This window comes from Lissotriton vulgaris, chromosome 1_1 (genome assembly GCF_964263255.1).
Source record: "Lissotriton vulgaris chromosome 1_1, aLisVul1.2, whole genome shotgun sequence".
Taxonomy (NCBI): domain Eukaryota; kingdom Metazoa; phylum Chordata; class Amphibia; order Caudata; family Salamandridae; genus Lissotriton; species Lissotriton vulgaris.
Genome location: NC_141685.1, coordinates 529069227 through 529082730, shown reverse-complemented (window position 1 = coordinate 529082730; position 13504 = coordinate 529069227). Strand labels below are relative to the sequence as shown.

The window sequence follows — 13504 nt, the reverse complement described above, 5'->3', positions numbered from 1 at the left end:
CTGCAACAACGACATCACACCCTCGCAAGACCTCTGCGACTCACTCGTCTCGTTCTTTCACCACAAGATCGCCGACATACACAACAGCTTCGGCGCACAGGCCACGCACCAAACCACCAAACCAGCGCCCTCCACCACCACCCTCTGCACCTGGACCCCCATCAACACCGAAGACACCACTCGCCTGATAAACACCATCCACTCCGGCTCCCCTACCGACCCCTGCCCAAACCACATCTTCAACAAAGCCGACTCCATCATCGCACCCCAACTCCGGAACATCATCAACAGCTCCTTCGCATCCGCCACCTTCCCGGAGAGCTGGAAACATGCCGAGCTGAGCGCCCTCCTGAAGAAACCCACTGCTGACCCCAAGGACCTCAAGAACTTCCGCCCCATCTCGCTCCTCCCCTTTCTAGCCAAAGTCATTGAGAAGACCGTCAACTGACAACTCTCCGCCTTCCTCGAGACCAACGGATCCCTCGATCCCTCACAGTCCGGCTTCCGGGCAAACCACAGCACCGAGACCACCCTCATCGCAGCCACCGATGACATTAGGTCCCTGCTCGATAACGGGGAAACTGCTGCCCTCATTCTCCTGGACCTCTCAGCAGCCTTCGACACCATATGCCACCGCACCCTGATACTCCTCCACCCCCCATTCAGATCCGCAGTCGCCGAAGTCATCTGCGGCGTTCCGCAAGGATCCTCACTCAGCCCCACCCCCTTCAACGTCTACATGAGCCCTCTCACAGCCATCGCTCGCCAACACAACCTCAATATCATCTCCTACGCCGATGACACCCAGCTGATCCTCTCCCTCACCAACGACCCCGCCACCGCCAAAGCCAACCTCCAGGAAGGAATGAAAGACGTCGCAGAATAGATGATCAGCCGTCTGAAACTGAACTCAGACAAGACGGAAGTCCTCATGCTCGGACCATCTCCCTCTGCATGGGATGACTCCTGGTGGCCCCCTGCCCTGGGCACCGCACCCAAGCCAACGGACCTGGGCTTCATCCTGGACTCCTCCGTCACGATGACCAAGCAAGTCAACGCCGTCTCGTCCTCCTGCTTCAACACCCTGCGCATGCTCCGAAAGATCTTCCGATGGATCTCCACCGAAACCAGGAAGACGGTCACCCAGGCCCTCGTCACCAGCCGTCTGGACTACAGGAACACCCTCTACGCTGGAACAACAGCCAAACTCCAGAAAAGACTCCAGCGCATTCAGAACGCCTCAGCACGACTCATCCTGGACATCCCTCGCCACAGCCACATCTCTGCCCACCTGAAAGACCTGCACTGGCTCCCCGTCAACAAGAGGATCACATTCAGACTCCTCACCCACACACATAAGGCTCCCCACGACAAGGAGCCCGAAGTACCTCAACAGCGGCCTCACATTCTACACTCCCACCCGCCAGCTCGGATCCGCCAGCCTCGCCCTCGCCTCCGTCCCACGAATTCGCAAATCCACCGTCAGAGGAAGATCCTTCTCCTACCTGGCAGCCAAGACATGGAACTCCCTCACCACTCACCTACGGCTGAACCTGGACCATCTCTCCTTCAGGAAACAACTCAAGACCGGGCTGTTCGAGCAGTAGCGCCCCCCCCCCCCTCTCCCAGCGCCTTGAGGCCCTTACGGGTGAGTAGCGCGCTATACAAATTCTTTATTGTATATTGTATATGTTTTTGTAGATTTCCCCTGAAGAAGGGTGTAGTATACACCCAAAAGGCATTTGGAATTGTCACTTGCAAGTCTGTAACAATGCAATATAAAATTTATGATCTTCAAGGAATTGTGCTTTTGAAATAAAAGAAGCATCGAACTACGTTGGATGGATTTGACATATAAGTTTGTTTTTGTATTGGTTGAGAAAAGATTGTGTAGTTTGAACATGTATTTAACTTTAACTTTAAATTGATTTATAAAGCAGAGCACAAAATTAGTCACACTCCGGCAGGAGTGTATTAGGGTAGTGAAGAATCTGTCTAGGGCAGGGCGTCCTAGTTTGAATTGAACTTTCAAAAAATGGCATTGTCAAAATTATAGCTTAAAATATGACTTTACCATTAAAGAGCATTTTTAATTGCAATATCTCAGTCACCAAACACGAAATTCACACCTGTTCCCATCGAAATGATAGCACTTATTAAATGTAATAAGACAACTCAATATTATCGTTTGAGAGGTTGGCCTCACAGTAGTGAAACATTAATATAAGAGTTTTTAACTACCAGGGCATGGAAAACTTAAAAGTACATGTTCAAACTTTTAATTACAAAACACCCTGTCCTATAGGCACAATGGATTCAATAAGTGCTGCAGGCTGACTGGTAGTATTTAATTTACAGGCCCTGGATATATGGTTTACCACTCTACAAGGGACGTATATGTAAATTAAATATGGCAATCAAATGTAAGCCAATTTTACCATGTTTAAGTGACAAAGCACAAGCACTGTTTAGCATGGTAAAGTGCAGAGAGACAGAAGACCAATAAAAACAAATTCCAGTAAAAAGCAGAGGGTAAAGGCAAAATGTTTGGGGGAAGACCGCCATAAGTCTGACTGGTCTAACATGTGTCTCATCCTCAGCTGAGAGAAGGGAGAACTACCCAACCTCTTGGGAGTTCTCATTTCTAAGGTGGAAGAACCTGGACAGACCATAAGTATTGTAGTATTGTGGTCTGACCCAGGACCACGTTCCAACATGGAGTCCATTCTCTGTAGGGAGATGGACAACCTCAACAGTTTTGAATTTTCACCCTTCATCTGCATAAGCCATCATCCGAGGGCCCGTGATCTGTTTGAACCCAGAAGTAACATTTATAGGCTCAGCTTCTTCAGTTCCCAGACCACAGCAAAGGCTTCCCATTCAATAACACTTGCCCGCTTTCACTGGGAAGTAGCTTTCTAGAGATGAAAGCTACAAGTTGGTCCAGGAACTCCTGCCAACTCCTGCTTCCTGTCCAACTGCCAACTACACCTAGTCATGTGGCCTAGGACAGAGACAGGCACCAAATAGTTTAGGGCAGGAACATGCCTAAGTTCTAAATATCTCATTTTCAAAATGATTACCTAAAATCCAACTTTACCATTTAAGAGGAGTTTTAATTCATCTGACAGTTCTAACAATTGTGTTGATTTTGTGCGGTCGAAGACCAACCCACTTACAATATGGTCTCCAAGAAATCATTATGACATCATGCAGTGGTTGACTGCCTTAGTCTGCAGGCCAGTCAAATAACATACTTGCCCTGTGAAAGGAAGTCCATCATTTACCATTGATGGATATGTGCATCAACAGGTACCATGAAGCATCTTCTGTACAAAAATGTACACTCCATAAAAAAAGGTTACGAAATGTAGATTGCAAATATAAGGCTATACAACAAATATGTGCTTGAATGAATACTAGCATGCACCTAGTTCGACTACAAATCGCTTCCCCCGAATATGCTGGAATCAGTATAGTAATGTAACCCAGTTGTACAATCACTTTGACATAAGACTGGCGGGATTTGGAAAATTGTAATAGTTAAATATTTTTAGTGGTCTTTATTGTCTGCAGTATGTATTTAGGTTTTTTAAAAAATTTTTTATAGCATATACTTTGTAGGTTTGTATTTCACCTCACAATTTCTGCCACTGATGCCCACAATCTCCCTTAGTTGATTGTCATAGCAGTGGCACTGTCAAGCCTGAATTGCCTGCTCTTGCCCTCCCCAAATAGAGTTGGTGGTGACATGCTTAAAGATGGTGGACTCATTACTTGATGCAGTATGAGTACCTTAGGAAATCTGAAGTGTTTTAACGTTCACTGTTTTAAGACCTATTTAATATCTCAACAGTCTATCCGTTCCTCCTCCTTCATTGGTGCATGATAACCAATGCACAGGTCTTGGCAAAGGCACAGTTCCCAGTTTGACATTGCTTTGCAGACATAAAAGGCAAATACTTATTTGTAACATATGAAAGTGTTAGATAAATCATTACAAGTCTTTTAGGTTATTATCACCAAGAGAGGATCCTCCTATTTGGCGTGCAAGCTTAGAGAATTTATTTAGTCGCGAGTGCAATGGCAGCCGGTCTGCACAAAAACCTTATGTGTTTGAAAATAGTCCAGATTTCCGAAGAGTTGTCACCTCACCAGCAATGCTCACCAAATTGTACAGCAAGGAGCGGCATCCCGGCAGGGCTGGACTGCCCATAGCGTGCACCGGGCATTACCCCGGTGGGCCGCCAGGGTGGGAACCGGTTTAAGGCCCCTAGGGGGCCATTTTTGTTACTGGGCCAGCAATATCAGCCCCCTGTAACAAAATTGGCGGAAACCGGCCCTAGTAACCAGCTCGCCCAGCAACGTGTCCTGATAGTGAAATACTGCGAATTTAGATTTTACTATTGCAAGGACTATCTCTCCCATAGGTTAACTTTGGAGATGCCTTGTAACCATTTACAAGAGCAACTTTCAATTGGGACGAGATAGAGATTTGGAGTTTGGGTTCCCTGAACTCAGGATTTAAAAACACATCTTTCTGTGGAGGTGTTTTTGAAATAGTGTGTCTGAAAATGCCACTTTTAGAAAGTAATAATACATATACAACTTGCTCCCCTCACACTTCTTTTTTGCTTAATGATTTGAAGCACATAACTCAGGTCTACTTCTGAATATGTGGGTTTATTTAGTTTCACCCTTTGCTTTTTGATTTCAAAATACAAAAAATTTATGTTTGAAAAAGACACGTGACATATAACACTTAATGACAAATATGCAAAACAACAAAATTACCAACACTTTCAATACATCAAAAAATGAACAGAATTCTAAACATATATGCACATGATTTACAAATAGCGGCAATTGTTCGAATCATCAAGTTCAAAATGCCAATATGAAATGATACTTCTTTCTATTTACTGTAAAGTCAATGAAGGACAAGAATGTTTCTTGTGAAGAAGGCCAACTGAATGAAAATAAATGATTCCAGAAATCGCAATTAATCCTGTTTCTTTTTAGGCCTTCTAGATGCCGACGCGTTTCGAAACCGTTGAATAAATAAACGGGATCTCGTCAGGGCTTTGTCACTTCTATATGTTATTGTTCTGTGCACAAAAGAAAAGAGAACAACACCTTAGTTATGTTGCTCTCGCCCATTTAAAATCACTAGACCTTTGCCTTTTAGGAAAAAAATTCTATACCTGTAGCTTTTTATGTGGCCGGGTTCAGGTGGGTTCAACAACCTTCTTGTTTTACTTCCGTTTCTAGGAACCCTATGGGGATATTATTACTGTTAGAAAATTAATGTTAGGAAATTGAGGGGTGACGAATGATCTCTCTAGTTAGTAAGCGGTGCTTAGAAAGTTGTACCTTATTTGAACACCGCTGCCCCTTTAGAGTGTGTCCTCTTTCCAATTCGGTTTTCGTCTCCTATTTATATTTGTCTCTGGCTTGTGCTCCCTGTGTGCAAAAAAATCGGATTCTTTATCAGAAGAGCGATCCCTCCCATTAACATAGTATTCAAAGAAGCGTTCTTAAAAACAAACTACCTTGGAGGGGCATCCCTCGACAGGCGTGAGTTTTTCTTCTTGATGGGACGTTGCCGTGTGTCTTGAGTCTATTGAAAGGAAGGGGGAGGGGGTTAGGTACATCTAGTTGACACTCGCGATGTGTTTGTGCCTGTTGGCTCCCACATAAACTACGAGTGAAATAGTGCTCCACGCGATCCACTGCCACAGTGTAAAGTCCTAAAAGAATTTCTACTACAAGGCATTCTTTACGAATGCGGCCCCAGAACGTCCCGAACTACATATCCCATAATGCCTGGGCCGCGTCATTAATAACAACGCATGACGCCGACCATCAGATGGTCGTTTTCCACTGAACGCCGGCTTCAATGCGGAAGCAGACAGCGACAGACGCGCTGCAGATCGCCAGATGCCCCGAACCCTCCCCTCTGACTAAAGGTAGGAGCAAACACTAGCGTGGCTCGCCAACAGGCACAAACACATCGCGAGTGTCAACTAGATGTACCTAACCCCCTCCCCCTTCCTTTCAATAGACTCAAGACACACGGCAACGTCCCATCAAGAAGAAAAACTCACGCCTGTCGAGGGATGCCCCTCCAAGGTAGTTTGTTTTTAAGAACGCTTCTTTGAATACTATGTTAATGGGAGGGATCGCTCTTCTGATAAAGAATCCGATTTTTTTGCACACAGGGAGCACAAGCCAGAGACAAATATAAATAGGAGACGAAAACCGAATTGGAAAGAGGACACACTCTAAAGGGGCAGCGGTGCTCAAATAAGGTACAACTTTCTAAGCACCGCCTACTAACTAGAGAGATCATTCGTCACCCCTCAATTTCCTAACATTAATTTTCTAACAGTAATAATATCCCCATAGGGTTCCTAGAAACGGAAGTAAAACAAGAAGGTTGTTGAACCCACCTGAACCCGGCCACATAAAAAGCTACAGGTATAGAATTTTTTTCCTAAAAGGCAAAGGTCTAGTGATTTTAAATGGGCGAGAGCAACATAACTAAGGTGTTGTTCTCTTTTCTTTTGTGCACAGAACGATAACATATAGAAGTGACAAAGCCCTGACGAGATCCCGTTTATTTATTCAACGGTTTCGAAACGCGTCGGCATCTAGAAGGCCTAAAAAGAAACAGGATTAATTGCGATTTCTGGAATCATTTATTTTCATTCAGTTGGCCTTCTTCACAAGAAACATTCTTGTCCTTCATTGACTTTACAGTAAATAGAAAGAAGTATCATTTCATATTGGCATTTTGAACTTGATGATTCGAACAATTGCCGCTATTTGTAAATCATGTGCATATATGTTTAGAATTCTGTTCATTTTTTGATGTATTGAAAGTGTTGGTAATTTTGTTGTTTTGCATATTTGTCATTAAGTGTTATATGTCACGTGTCTTTTTCAAACATAAATTTTTTGTATTTTGAAATCGAAAAGCAAAGGGTGAAACTAAATAAACCCACATATTCAGAAGTAGACCTGAGTTATGTGCTTCAAATCATTAAGCAAAAAAGAAGTGTGAGGGGAGCAAGTTGTATATGTATTATTTTGAAAAAGGGTCCAGCCCCCCCCATGTCCCGGGACCTAACTCCTTAAGCTTCAACTTTTAGAAAGTAGGCATTTCCTTGTTTTCCCATCTTGTGCCTATGCCTGCCTGTGGAATCCACCTCTGGTTTGGCCTGAGAGTTGGATTGTTTGTGCATTCACTCTAGGCAGTCACACAAAGGGAGCTGGGTTGTGCCTTGCATATCCTGATTGCCCATCCTGATTGCCCATCACCAGGCTGATGGTCCTGTCTGAGCTAGAGAGGTGGAAGGAGTTGTCAATGACACCTGAATAGGACTGTGCATCTCCTTTCACAATGCTGTCTCCACCCCCTGTAGAGTGTCTTAAGCGAGGTCAGGACAAGGCAGGATCTGTGCACTACAAAGACTATCCTTTGAAGTATGCCTACATCAAAGGCAGAAAGGGGTATAAATATTTGACCTGTAACCCCACATTTTCTGAATACTTCTGGACTGAGGAGTCTGCAGAGAAGATAAGCTGAAGAGCAGTCAGGAGGAGTACTGCTCCTTTGCAGTGTTGGTTTGCTGGGTTAGCTTGCTGTTGCTGCTTCTATCTATGAGCAGTGAAATAACTGGACTTTGCTTTCTGGAATCCTTCTTTCCACGTTATCTAAGGGCTTGTGTGTGCTTGCCTCCTGTTAGAAGTCTCAGGGCCAACAAAGACTTCATCTGCAGTTCCCTGAATTCCTCTGCTGGGAGTTTTGACCTACCAAGTGGTGCAAATTCCAGGTCTTGGCCCTTGCAGGTGGTTTTGTTGCTTCAAGGGCTGAAAATCCATGCATCGCCCTTAAGCGCCATTTTTACTGCCGCAAGCTTGCTGTGGGCCTGAAAAATGAACGCATCGCCATCGCGCGGCTGAAAAATTGATGCAGCACCTGTTCCAGGCTGGAAGAACTTCAGCACCCCAATTCCAGAGCATTGTGTTTCTGACGTTCGAGACTCCTGCTCCAACTTCGATGCCAGCCCTGCTGAGTGGCTGAAGGAATCAAATCATCACCTACCCGCGGATGGAAGACTCGATGCAGCACCTGTTTCGCCCAGCAACCTGGATTTTCAACGCATCGCACCCATGCGGCAAGTTTCCCTCGCATCGCCCAGCAGTAAGGAGCCGCTTTTGGAATTTGACACATCGCTTCTCCTCGAATTAAGGAATTGACAAAACATTTCTCCCACATGCAGCATTGCTGTGTTTTCTGATGCTTCCCTCCTTTGTGGCTGTTTTAGTCTTGGATTTTGACGCATCAAATGTACTTTGTGCTGAGATCGACGTATCAATAGAGTTCTATGGACTGGTTTGTTTAAACCTTTAAAAAAGTGATATCTTGAGTTGTGTTTTTTGTTGGATTTCTGCCGTTTCAGTCTTGTTTTTTCTTAGATAAAGCTTGGTTATTTTTCTAAACTCGTGTGGTGTCCATTTGTAGTTTTTCCCGGTATTACTGTGTGCTTTATGTGCAAATGCTTTACACATTGCCTCTGAGATAGGCCAGACTGCTCGTGCCAAGCTACCAAGGGGGTGAGCAGGTGGTATCTTGGGTGTGTAACTCCCTTATCCTGACTAGAAAGAAGAGTCCCTACGTGGACAGGGCGCCTACGACTGCCATCTAGATACCCCCATTTCTAAATTTGTCAAATCTACTTAAGGTGGGCAACAAATACAGGTGGTGTTTATCTCACTTACAATGTATTCTGTGCTGATTCTACATCACAGTTTTTAGAGACTGTTGTTAGAAGATGCAACTCAGGTATTTTTGCTTTTCCCAGCTGTGCTTCTCAGAGACCTATGGATTTGCCTATGGGAATTAGGTGCAGGGTGTGTAGTAGGTATTTTGCACCATCAGGCAACACCGATTGGTACTAAGGAGTTTTGGACTCTGATTCCGCAGAGATGTCTGGCCCATTGAGTGATGGGTGACCGAAGTTAGACATGGAAGAAATGCATCATACCTAAGCCCTCCTAGTGGAGTTTGCATATGGTTCCTCATCCTGGAGAGTGGATGAGTATAACTGAGTCTGCCTAACCTGTAGATTCAGAAACACTCCAAAGTCAATTAAGTGCCATGGGACATGACACAGCATCTGATCTGCAAAATGAAAAATAGGGAAAATGGTGCTGCCATATCTGGGCGAGAAGAAACTTTAGGCTGTACTTTAAACATTCTTGAACAAGGGAGTGTGACAATTCACCGGTGTAATATTGTTTGAAAAAAGAAAACAACAATCCTTAAGCAGTGTCACAGCAGAGTCCAATGAAAACAGCCTTTGTTTCATTCCATCCTAGGAACGCGCTTCTTTCTCTAAGAGTGAGGCACGTTGGCATGCAAAGGCCATGGTTTGGGGTTGAGTCAATCTCCTGACAGGATGAAAGCACTAGAAAAATAGGGTGGTAGTTTTTGGGACCCATGCATTGATAATGTGACGTAGTTAGCAGATCTGCATTTAATTCATGGATATATGAGGAGTAGGTCTGCTTCCAAACCTGAGCTAACCTGAAGCCTGGAGAGTTGAGGAACCAAGAATGGTGTCTCGCTGGAAGACTACTTACTGAATGTCATTATTTTTCCCCTCTCCTAGGGTCCTAGTTCCAACAAGCTGATTTGTAGCTTAGGGTGACGGATTCACCTTCCTGTTCCAGCTGAACATAAAAAAATTCTTTGAGGCATCTTTGAAGATCAGTAACAAGGAGAGAAGCAGGCACAAACGCAGAGGCTGGTTGTGGAAGCCGGGTAGCTCCATGTTGTTGGGGCTGAAAGTGATGCATGGTTGGGGTCCACTGTAATGCCAGGGAAGCCTCATCCTGCCATGGTGCCCTTTTAGCTTCTTGGCAGCAGCATAAGATTGGCCACTATCATACAGATAGAGATGAACACCAGCCCAGACGCCCTGATAAAGGACCCTTTGAAATGGAAGGCTGTTCCGCACTCAAGATTCTGCATTCAAGTATGTCAATTGATTTCCTACGGGTAGATTAGGCAATCTAGCTTCAGACTCACATCAGGGAAAACATGTCTACCAATTGGAATTTTCTTTTGATGTTAAGGATGTCACATATCTTTGGTAGCTATTGAAAGCCTTGAACCCTGGTCCATTTCTCTGTCCATGACTGCAAGATGCTGCCTACCCTAATACAGTCAGTCATACTCCAGACGGCGACGGACAGAGTGGGGTCATGAAGGTTATCCCGCGGTGCTGGAATCTTTGAAGAATGTGTGACTATAAGACAGTACCTCCCACCTGATCCACATGCCCCTTGAATAAAAAGACCAGTGGGAAATCTACTGAGAACAGAACGAAAACAGGTGAGCGCATTAGGCCTCAAGTTGGTGCATAAAGTCCATGCACAATATAGAAGCAGAGACAATATAATAGTAAAATAGCCCTGATGAAGACCCCAGACCCACGTGGGCTTCTAGCGAGGGCAGAAAGATAATGGCACAGCAAAAGGGGTACAGCTGAACAATCATATTCAGTAAAACCCGACAAGTACATGTTTTTATTCAGACCCCTGGTACCCTCCAAATAAAGCGTAGGGTTTGGGTATACCTTGAGGTATTTTTAACAATCACTCATCTAGATCTGGACTTATCCAGTTGCTTTATCTAAGAACTCCCATTCCATCGATAGTTGAGTCCGGCCGGGTAGTACCATCTTACACGAGTGTGGATAGGGGCCAATAATGAAGCATGTCACGATAAGTAAGTGAGGTGTCTACTCCAATATCTTTGGATACCCTTATCCTCTAGGATAATGCAGGGGGAGATCACCACATCCTGACAGAGTTAAAAAAAAATCCCAGAGTTCCCCAGGAGAATTCTCAAGGCAGCGGTTGCTTATATGTGATAATATACTCCAGACCAGTGCCTCAGTCAGTAATGCCCTGGCCCTTAGGGAGCTACCCTGATTGGCGTCTAGGTGCCTTCCTCCATTGAAGACACCAAGAATGGGACCACACCGCATGCAGCCCCTCCTCAGAATGACCAAACTGGAAACACTTTCTTTGACATGGGGGCTGACCTCAGGATCACATTACATTGAACTGAGTGGAGGTCTGGTTTCCCAACAGACATAATGCTGAAGAAACTCCCTCCCATGATATGGGGCTGGTCTACTCTACACTGACTTGACCATGGACTGGGAGGCAAGAATGTGGAAAAGGGTATGAGATCTCTCTTGCCACTTTGCAAAGAACTCGCCCTCATAGTGGTATATCTTCATAGTCCAATATGGAAGAATCTAATATTAAAGTCATTCTATAAATATTGTGCTAACCATGATCTGCTTTCGATTTTTCTAGTGGATTATCTGATTTTAAGTACAATTTGACAGTATTTCTGTACATTTTAGATAACAGCATCAACAGGTAATGCTAAAACAGTTTTGCTAATTTACACTGTGCACCAAAGTGCATGATTTTGGGGAGAGCTAAATTATAATTCTTCTCTAAATTCTATTTTTGTATACTTTATATTACTTTAAACTAATAGTATAAAAGATGAGTAATACATTAAAACACATCGCTATAATTGTAACTTTAAAAAAAACACTTGTTGGAAGGCAGGAATGCTGCGGCCAATGTTAAAAAAATCTTGTCTCGCCGTAACCCATTTGTGCCCCAGAAGATGTGTTCCTCTTTGGTGCACAATGTATAATTCATCATTGCAGACGGGTGTGTCAGCTTGTGCAGAGTCATAGAAATTGTTGTTCTTTGTTATAGTTTAGATGGCCTTTGCTTGTCAAAGCAAATTGTGCTAGCTGGGCGATTGGTTTCCACATAGGATAAGCCTGACTGCTCTTCCAAGCTACTAAGGGGGTGAGCAGGGGTTGTCTTGGGTGGGTAACTCCCTTACCCTGACTAGAGTGGTGTGTTCTACCCGGCTTAAGTGCATACCCTAGCCAACCAGAAACCCCATTTCCAACAGTTTCCATCAACTGCTATTTTTAAAAATGCACAAAATACTGCTGTCCTGTAGCTCAATATTATCCCATAAATTAATGCAGTGCTTTTTCCTTTCAGTTTCTATGTTTGAAGAATATTCGAACATTCCTGTCATCCTGTTGTGAGGTTTTTGGAATGAAAAAGAGTGATCTTTTTGAAGCATATGACTTGTTTGACGTTCGCGACTTTGCAAAGGTAAGTGAAAATACATTTTCTAAATGTTTTTGTTTGTTTGATGCTAACTGTTAGAGTTTGCAGTTGCTAGACAGTTACAAATCAGAGAAATAGAACATTCACTGTGGATCTTGGCGGGAGTATATGGCACTGATCATCTTGGACTGACAATATTTTCCAAATTAGTCAGGTGATGAATATTGTGTAAGGATCAGAGAATGCTTATTTCTTTTTGGGTGACTGAAATTACTGGCCAGTCCATATAACGCCATCTCTACAGAAGGCCAGACATAAAAACCACCCTTTCTACATTCTCAGAGACACCCAACTCTTTCCATACAGGTCATACTACAAACACACTCAAGTAGGACACACAAGTTGTTTGATGAGCAGGATAATTTCTTCAATATTCCACAATATGTTGTAAGGAAAATGAGTATATCCTATAGAGGAAGACAAATCTATAACTCCTTCTTTAATATAGGTTATCAATAGCAAAATGGAAGGCAAAGGGCCAATCAGTCAGCAGAATACACATTTTAGACAGTAGGATACAAAACACTCATTGAGTACACTTGGATACATGTATCTAACTTCCCTGTATGCTCTAAGTTTCAAGTTATTTGATGACCGGAGAGTGATCATGAGCCACATAGCATTTGCTTAAACATGGAAGTTAGTATGTTTTCAATAGGAAGCTAGAGTGAAGAGTGTAGTGAAAAAGTTAAAAGAAAGAATAGCGTGGAATAATGCCCTATCAGTACGATCTGGGCGGATAATAAAATAATTGAGGCAATGAGAATAATAGTACTGTCAGCTGTACTAGATGAAAGTTGGTGGGCTGATTGAAAAACCTTATGGCAAAATTTGTGGAACTTTGTATCAGCGCCAGCCACGTTCACAAATAAAGGAGTCCGTAAAGAGAGTCACATGGATAAATTAATATGTAGTGAAAAAAGACAATACAGGAAAAAGCTAAGAATTCTACTAAAAAAGAATAATCACTCCAAGAGTATACGAATACTAAAGCAAGAGTAGAGGAAAAGACCCGCTCAAATAAAAAGGAAGAGAGGATTGGAAAATTGCCTAGTCATACAGTCAGCAAGAAAATGGGCAATAGTTATACGTTTTGGTACTTTATAGCGACAGGCCTACAACAAGATAAGTATGGAGCAGATTATCATATCCCATGTAGTAAAGGTAAAGATTTTATAACTGCATAATACAGAAATAACCCTGACCCCACAATGGTCAATTTTGTCGAATATGAATTGTGAGCCCTACATTA

The 13504-nt window shown here is 43.5% G+C and overlaps 1 protein-coding gene across 1 annotated transcript in view; it reads left to right on the top strand.

The window, feature by feature from the left end:
• VAV3 (vav guanine nucleotide exchange factor 3) overlaps nucleotides 1-13504 on the top strand; it is a 1223230-nt gene that overhangs the window by 292066 nt on the left and 917660 nt on the right. The window contains exon 2 of the mRNA XM_086953893.1: nucleotides 12121-12237. Within this exon, the coding sequence (XP_086810019.1) occupies nucleotides 12121-12237 (117 nt within the window). The remainder of the gene's footprint in view (nucleotides 1-12120; nucleotides 12238-13504) is intronic.